Here is a 7835-nt window from a genome sequence, read left to right as displayed (position 1 = left end):
TGTCACAGTAGCTTGAGAAATCATTAGAGGTGAATTCACCTCCTCTATCTGTGCGGATTGCTTTCAGTTTCAGCTCACACTCCGCCTCAGCTACAGCTTGTACTCTCTTCACTGCATCGAATGCCTCATCTTTGCTACGCAACAGTACAATCCACATGTAACGTGAATAGTCATCAACCATAAGGAGAAAGTACCTCTTGCCTCCGTATGTTGCAGGGTTAATCGGACCACACAGGTCCGCATGTACGAGCTGTAGCCGCTCTGTGGCGCGCCAGCTTGCTGCGGCAGGAAATGAGTGCCGGCGCTGCTTGCCAATCATGCACCCATCGCACACCTGTTCGAGCTGATCAAGGAATGGCAAGCCCTCAACTATCCCCTCCTTCGCCATGCTGCGCAGTGCATGAAAGTTGACATGCCCGTACCTCTTGTGCCACAGCCATGCTTCATCTTTGGTTGACATCAAGCAAACGGGCTCCCTCGGCTGAATGTTCAAGATATAGAGCCTGTTCTTTGCCCTTCTCACTCTGGCCAAGACGTTTCTTTGCCTATCCCAAAGTGTCATCAGCCATCTTTAGTGGAGTACTTGCAGCCATTCTCATCAAGTTGGCCCGGGCTTATAATGTTGTTCTTCAGCCGCGGGATGTAATACACATCCGTGAGCACACGGTGCTCGCCAGTGAGGCACTGCAAGAGCACCGTGCCTCGCCCACAGATCTCAACAGCCGAGCCATCACCAAACTTGACACGACCAGTGATGGTTTCATTGAGCTCATCGAATTTTGCAGCACAGCCCGTCATGTGGTTTGTTGCTCCCGTGTCCAAGTACCACGAGAACTCTTGTGACCCATGCAGCTTAGGCACCACTTTTTCTTCATTGAGCATGACCTGTTCTGTCGGCAGCTCTGATGGCGGAATCAGCTCCACTGACTCTACCATCAACAATGCAGGCTCGTCATCCTCCTCGGCATGCGCAAGATTCACTTTCTCGCGTTTAGGAGCCCTGCATTCATAAGCAAAGTGTCCTGTCTTTTCACAATTAAAACATTTCACCTTGCTCTTGTCGAACTTGCGGTGCTTCTTGCCTTTCTTGCCGCCGCTGTTCTTGCCGCGCTCACCGCAGTTGCCACTGCCGTTCTGGACGCGGTCTGCGCCGGCATTCTTCTTGCCGGAGCCACTGGATGAGCCACTGCCACCCAGCTTTCCCTTGTTCATCAGGGAATCGAGCACACGTGTGACGAGCATGAGCTGATCGTCGTTGGCCCCGCCACCACGCACCTCCCGGAACTCCTCTTCACCTTCTTCGAACGCCCGCAAGCGCCCGACTGCTTCAGAGACCGACATGTTGCGCACGTCGCCCCACTGTTGGATGGTGTTGACGATCGAGGAAAACCGTCATGGTACTGCGGCGAAGAGTCGCTACACCACCTTTCTATCCGGCAGCTTCTCACCGAGCGCCCGGATCTCGCCGACAAGTGCATTCAGCCGGCACGAGAACGCCGTCACGGTCTCGCCTTCTGTCGCCATCATGAGCCGATCGAACCGCCTCATGAGCGACTAGATCCGCGCCTCTACGACGCGTTACTCCCACGCCTCCCGCGCGGTGTCGCAGTCCATGACGGACATCATCACATCATCTGGCACGGACTGCGACAGGGCCGTCATGGCGCCATGATCCTGCTCCTCGTCGACGGGACCGGTGCCTTCAATAGCCGGCCAGACGCCGAGGTGCTTCATCAGGATCTTCATCTTGCCGGCCCAGAGTTGGTAGTTGTTCTCCAGCAGCTGCGGATACTGCACAGGGACGAGGCTCCCGCGCCGCCCGCTGCCGGAACCCTCTTCACCGGCACGCTTCGCTGGCGGCGTGTACTTCCCCGCCGTCAGCACGCCTGTGACGGCACTACCATCCCTCGTCGGGGATGTTGTCATTGCCCCACGGTCACAGCGGACAGCAGCTCACCACCGCCACCAAATCGCCTCCGAACACCGCCTCCACTTTGCCTCCAAGATCGTCAGACCGCGAGCTCTGATACCAAATGACAGAAAAACTCTGGAGACTCTCTCAATCACAGTAGCGAGGTGGACACGACGGAGACGAGCAGAGCACACACGCGAACACCGTAGACTCAGAGGTTGTTTGCGACGCATAATGTCTTGCGTCTTTTCTGGCTTTCTTTCCTTTTATTCAATCTCCAACTAACTCGCCAATTACGCTGCATCATGATCCGGTTTTCCCGTGCCATCCCACGGACGTGACCATGCGTAGTCAGGAACTAGTCGCCGCAGCGTGAACTCAACACGCCTCTGGCCTTATCTGCTAAGCAAAACAGAAAATGAGTGGATACGGGACAGGCCCACGTACCAGCATAATCTAAACTGAAAAACGATCAAGCTTAAGGAGGAAATCTTCTGGTGCGGCTTGGTTAACGTGACACTGTCAAGGAGTTGGGAGCTATATCACCCCGCACGGTCTATGACTGTGATCGCTTTGGGTTGACGCTCTGCTTGACTTGTGGAAATACGAGCTATATCACCCCGCACAGTCCATGGTTGTGATCGCTTTGGGTTGACACTCCAAGCTCTCCAGGACAATATCACCCCGCACAGTTCTCGCACTGTGATCGCTTTGGGTTGAAGTCCTGGCTTATCATCAATCACTTCTTAATCTTTGTATGAGTCAAATTCCAGGTCACAAGTATGTAAGCTTGATGTGTTTATCACAATGGTTTAGTTTCCTTGATTGCTTGATACACCTATATATCATGGTTTATGTCATGCTCAAGTGCTTAGTATATAGTTTGTAGAATTTCTCTATGCATTTGGTGGTAAGCTTATTGTCGGTTGTTGTATCATAACATGTCTTGTTGTTATTATCTCGCCTTGGTTTGTAGTTGTTGCTTACAGAACAATAGTATGTTGCTTGGGAGTTTCATATAATCATTGCTTATCTTGCATAGAGTTAGCTTATATGATTGCAATGCATTTTGCTATAGTTTATTTCTTATATTGTTCCAATACTTCATGAATTATCAGAACATTAGTATTGTCCATGCCATGCTTAGTTGAAGTACATTTGTGTTTCTTGGAACATGTGTTATATTATTATTCTATACTTGTCTCTTGTTAGCTAGATTTACGTATGTGCATTAGTGCTTTAATCCAGTAACTTTGCCATGCTGTATTGTTTTTGTCTTCCTGTGATTTGTTCCGTTTGATGTTCATATTGTAATGCTTTGTGTGGTAGAATAAGCTGGTTATCTCTTGTTAATGCATCTATAGTACCATATGCTTGCTTGGTCATGCATGTATTTTATTACATTCGCATGCTTGTATTCTTAATGTGTGTGTCATGTGTAACATATACTTGCTAGCTTCCTAATTTATGTTTATTACTATCCTTGAGAGCATGCATGCTTTGTTTCTCAATAATTGTTGCCTTGTATAAGTCCATAATTGTTTGTATAGCTTTATCTTGCATAGATATTTATCTTAACATTTGTCATGCTCTCATCCTTGTTGTATGCTAGATATAAAATTTATGCTTCTTGCTTGTATCATTAGTATGATAGGAGTTGGTTGATACTTGCAAACTAGCATGATAAGATGTATTGCTCTATTCTGGAGTGTCTACATATGTGCTTGATCTATGTGGTGTAGTATTAATTTAATAAAGGGTATGACCAATAAAGCTATATCCCTCATGTTGGGTATATGGTTTACTTTGTTAGAATCAATCTCATTGTTCCATCTTATCAAAGTTGTTCCTATCCCTTTCAAGTTCCCAAACCGATACTTGGCCGCCTCATCTATTCGCTCTCTTATTTGTATTTCATTTGGTTTTATTGCTTGGGTATTTATTTATTTTGCTTTGGTTCTCGTTACAACGAGTAGAGAACGACGAGGTGGAACAAGGACAAGAATTTGAAGCTGAAGAAGAAGAATTCATCAACGGAGGCATGCCCCCCCCCCCTCCCTCTCTTTGATCATATTTATCCTATGTTTCCAAATGGGCATTAGTTAGTTATTTTCTTGTTTTATAAACATGCATGCTATTTTATTCCTGTAGCTGGTGTGTCGATTGACACTTTGCCATGATCTGCTTATTGCCATTCCTTTGATGCCTGGAGTAGTTTTATATAGTAATCTTGCAGAGTAGAAATGCTTAGCCTTGCGTATATTATTCATAGGAATCACTCTTTTGCCAATTCGAGGATTCTATGTGATCTTCGGATTGATGATATCATTGCTGAAAGTTGTTGAGCTCGCTGAGCTGAGTGTAGTCCCTCTTCTTGGAACCTTATTCTACTCTCTCTACCTACTCTGGGTGAAACTTACCATACAACTGGTGCGGGCGGCAGCATCATTGGTTGAAGCAGCAATTGCTAGCCTGTGTGGGAGCAATTAGCCGCCCGTAGCGGATGAGGCCTAATAAGTCTTGAATTCAAAGATTGTGACAACCGTGCGACCACATGCTATATGGGCTCTGGCTTGGTTTAGTATGGAGTTCATGCTTAGTGTTGTCATAGCTGTACCGCTCATGGGGTGTCGCGTGAGATAGGGAGCCCTCGGCACAAAAGGGGGGCCTGGACTGTGAATCGCCAGACGATGTCCTTCCGTGTTGAAACCTAGTGGGCGTGTCACATTGAGTATGTTCTTTCTAAAGACCTTGTCACGACTCTCTGTCGGTACACATTTGTGTGTGTATTCACCAGAGGCCGTTGGTTAGGCACCGGGCGAGATCGTGTCATGTGGGTACAGCGTACGACCTCTGCAGAGTGTAAAACTATTCGAATAGCCATGTCCACGGTCATGGACGACACATGAATCTTTCTTGACATACGGGGCCTATCTTCTTTCCCTTCCTATCTCCCTCTCTATCTTCCTACTGGAACTGAGGATTTGGGTGAGTTGGTCGAGGACCCTCACATTGTTGGATAATGCTTTTGACATAAACTTGTTTTTATCAAACCACGCCTTCATCAAATGTATGGTAGTATTTCAAATAAAACCGCTTTTATGCAAAAGAACCATATAGCCTTCCTTTGAAGCCACATGTAGTTATCGGTTCCCAGAGGGGGCACGCTGAGTACGTAATGTACTCATCACATTGCTTTGTTGTTGATGTACAGAGTTCTTGAAGATAAAGATGCCGACTATGACCACTAGGAGGATCTAAGGAGTGAGGTCATGTGGACTACATCAGCTGCCTGTGGCTGAGATGGAGTCGCTACGCATTTTACTTTCCGCTGTTTTCTGATTGTATTAATGCCATGAGACATTGCACTTTGTAAGTCGTTTGGCATATTATTAATACAGATTTGTTTTATCTTCTTTTTGTTTTGCAATGGTATTCATTTCGCCTGTGTTCATCAGCTTGATGCTGGACTGATGAAGGTAAACAAAGGGGGGTCTGGAAGTTAATTCCGGGTTCCCACAGAGAGCGAGCGGGAATGTCCGGTGTATGACACTGAATTGTATGAATGGATGGGTCCTCTAGCCAATGTTAATCACCAGGTGCCGGCCGCCTTTGCTGCTTTCCTCGCCAGGAAATTTGAGACGATGGTACTCATCAGCAGTTTCAACATGATCTGGTCGAGCATTTGTGAAGGCTCCGAGGAAACGTCTAGTTCTTGTTTGTTTGATTGAATTTCTTTGGATTGTGATTCAAAACTTATTAAATAATGTGCTTGATTTAATTTGCAATATTTGTAAAATTTGTTTGGGGAGCCGTTTGGGGGTGCCGGCTGGGAATCAGGTGGTACTCGTTCAGGAACTGGAAGTTTGTAGAAATTGTTCTTTTCCGATGAAATAGTTCAAGGGATGTAGATTTGCTTGCGCAAATTGAAAGGTCAATTATTTAAACCAAATAGACTTCTAATCATTTGCAAAAATTTGGCACTCTACTATGGCTGCAAACCAAACAAGTGCGGCTTACCAATTTTTTGGTCGTGCCTTTACTTTCGTCATGCCAATTTTTTGGCAGGGCAAGTTGGGGCTCAATCCAAACATACCCTAAATTTGCCTTGGTTAGAGCACCTCCAGCCGTCCCCCCATTTCGCATCCGGCCTGCCACTTTTTTCGGCCGTTAAGGGGGGGGGGGGGCAATGGCTAGATTTAGTTTTTAAGGCCTAGCCAGTTCCCAGCCGGCGCCCCCAAACGCCTCACCAAACCAAATTTTACAAATATTGCAAATTAAAACAAGCACATTATTTTATACGCTTTGAATCACATTTCAAACAAATTTAATCAAATTCAAGGAAACAAATAAGAAAAACTAGACGTTTTCTCGGAGCCACCACAAATGCTAGACCAGATCATCTTGAAGTTGTTGACGAGTACCAGCGTCTCGAATTTCTTGTCGCCGGGCGAGAAAAGCAGCAAAGGCGGCCGGCACCTGGTGATTTACATTGGCTAGAAGACCCATCCATTCATACGGTTTAGTATCAAACACCGGACATTCCCGCTCGCTCTCAATGATCATGTTGTGCATGATCACACAGGCAGTCATGACCTCCCAAATCTGATCTTTCGACCAAGTGAGAGGAGGGTACCAGACGATGGCAAATCGAGCCTGCAACACACCAAATGCCCGCTCGACATCCTTCCTGCATGCTTCCTGTTGCGTCGCAAACCAAGATCTTGCTCCTCCTGCTGGTGCGTTGAGATTGTCTTCACAAAGGTCGACCATCTTGGATAGATGCCATCTGCCAGGTAGTATCCCTTGATGTACAGATGGCCATTGATCTCATAGTTTACCCGAGGAGCAGTGCCTTCAACGAGCTTGGCAAACACATTCGAGCATTGGAGCACATTGATGTCATTGTGCGATCCTGCCATACCGAAAAAGGCATGCCAAATCCACAGATCCTGATCGGCCACTGCCTCAAGCACCACACTACATGATTCTTTGTGGCTTTTATACATGCCCTGTTGTGCAAATGGACAGTTTTTCCATGACCAATGCATACAGTCGATGCTGCCAAGCATACCTGGGAATCCTCTTTCTGCATTATGTGCCATGATCCGAGCTGTGTCTTCAGCAGTGGGTGTCCTCAAGTACTGATCTCCTAACACCGTCACAATTTCCCTATAGAACCTGTACATGCAATCGATGGCCGTGGACTCGGCCATGCGAAGGTAGTCGTCCTGTGTATCGGCAGGAATTTCATAAGCAAGCAAACGGAGGGATACCGTGCATTTTTGAATTGATGTGAAACCAAGTGTGCCGACGATGTCCCTCTTCAATTTGAAGTAATCGTCGTACTCCCGGAGGTACTCGGTGATCTTCAAAAAGAGCTTCCGAGACATTCTGAAATGGAGCCGACAGATCACATCATTGTGCAATGGATCATCGGGGAAGTAGTCGGCGTACAGCATGCAGTAGCCTTCCATCGTTTGCCTCGCCTTGCTCTTGCGGCGGCGTTTCCTCGATCCTCCCCTTCCCGGCCGCTCTGCATCTTCGGCGCTGAGGCCAAGAAGCGATGAGACGATGAGTTGATGCTCCTGTTCGCCACCGGAGGCAGCATCATCGGCAGCGGCTACTTCCTCGTCAAAAAGCACGGCGAGCATCTCTTTGTCGTCCGAATCCATGGCCTTGGAAAATCGTCGAACACCTTGCGAGCAAGGTGGCCGCGGTGTGGGCACCGACGGGGTGCGGGAACTAGCTGGCGGCGGACGGCGGAACTGGAACTGCGGCGGCAGGTTCAGAGGTGGAAGTCGCCGGTGAGAGGGGTGGTTCCGGCGGCGATTCGAGGGTGGAAGTCGCCGAAGCTCACAGAGAGGGGCAAATGGGGTATGTTTTTGGGTTTGTGCCACTGACAGTGCTGACCCGTGAGGTT

At 47.7% G+C, this 7835-nt stretch overlaps 1 protein-coding gene across 1 annotated transcript; it reads right to left on the bottom strand.

The window, feature by feature from the left end:
- Positions 1-6501: 6501 nt before the first annotated feature.
- LOC106865524 lies at positions 6502-7587 on the bottom strand. The gene is made up of 2 exons (XM_014895668.1): positions 6987-7587; positions 6502-6827 (listed from the first exon to the last, which is right to left on the bottom strand). The coding sequence occupies exons 1-2, from the start codon at positions 7585-7587 to the stop codon at positions 6502-6504; spliced, it is 927 nt and encodes a 308-aa protein (XP_014751154.1).
- Positions 7588-7835: the final 248 nt, after the last annotated feature.

The sequence above is a fragment of the Brachypodium distachyon genome, chromosome 5 (genome assembly GCF_000005505.3).
Source record: "Brachypodium distachyon strain Bd21 chromosome 5, Brachypodium_distachyon_v3.0, whole genome shotgun sequence".
Classification (NCBI taxonomy): domain Eukaryota; kingdom Viridiplantae; phylum Streptophyta; class Magnoliopsida; order Poales; family Poaceae; genus Brachypodium; species Brachypodium distachyon.
This window is presented reverse-complemented; position numbering and strand designations above follow the sequence as displayed.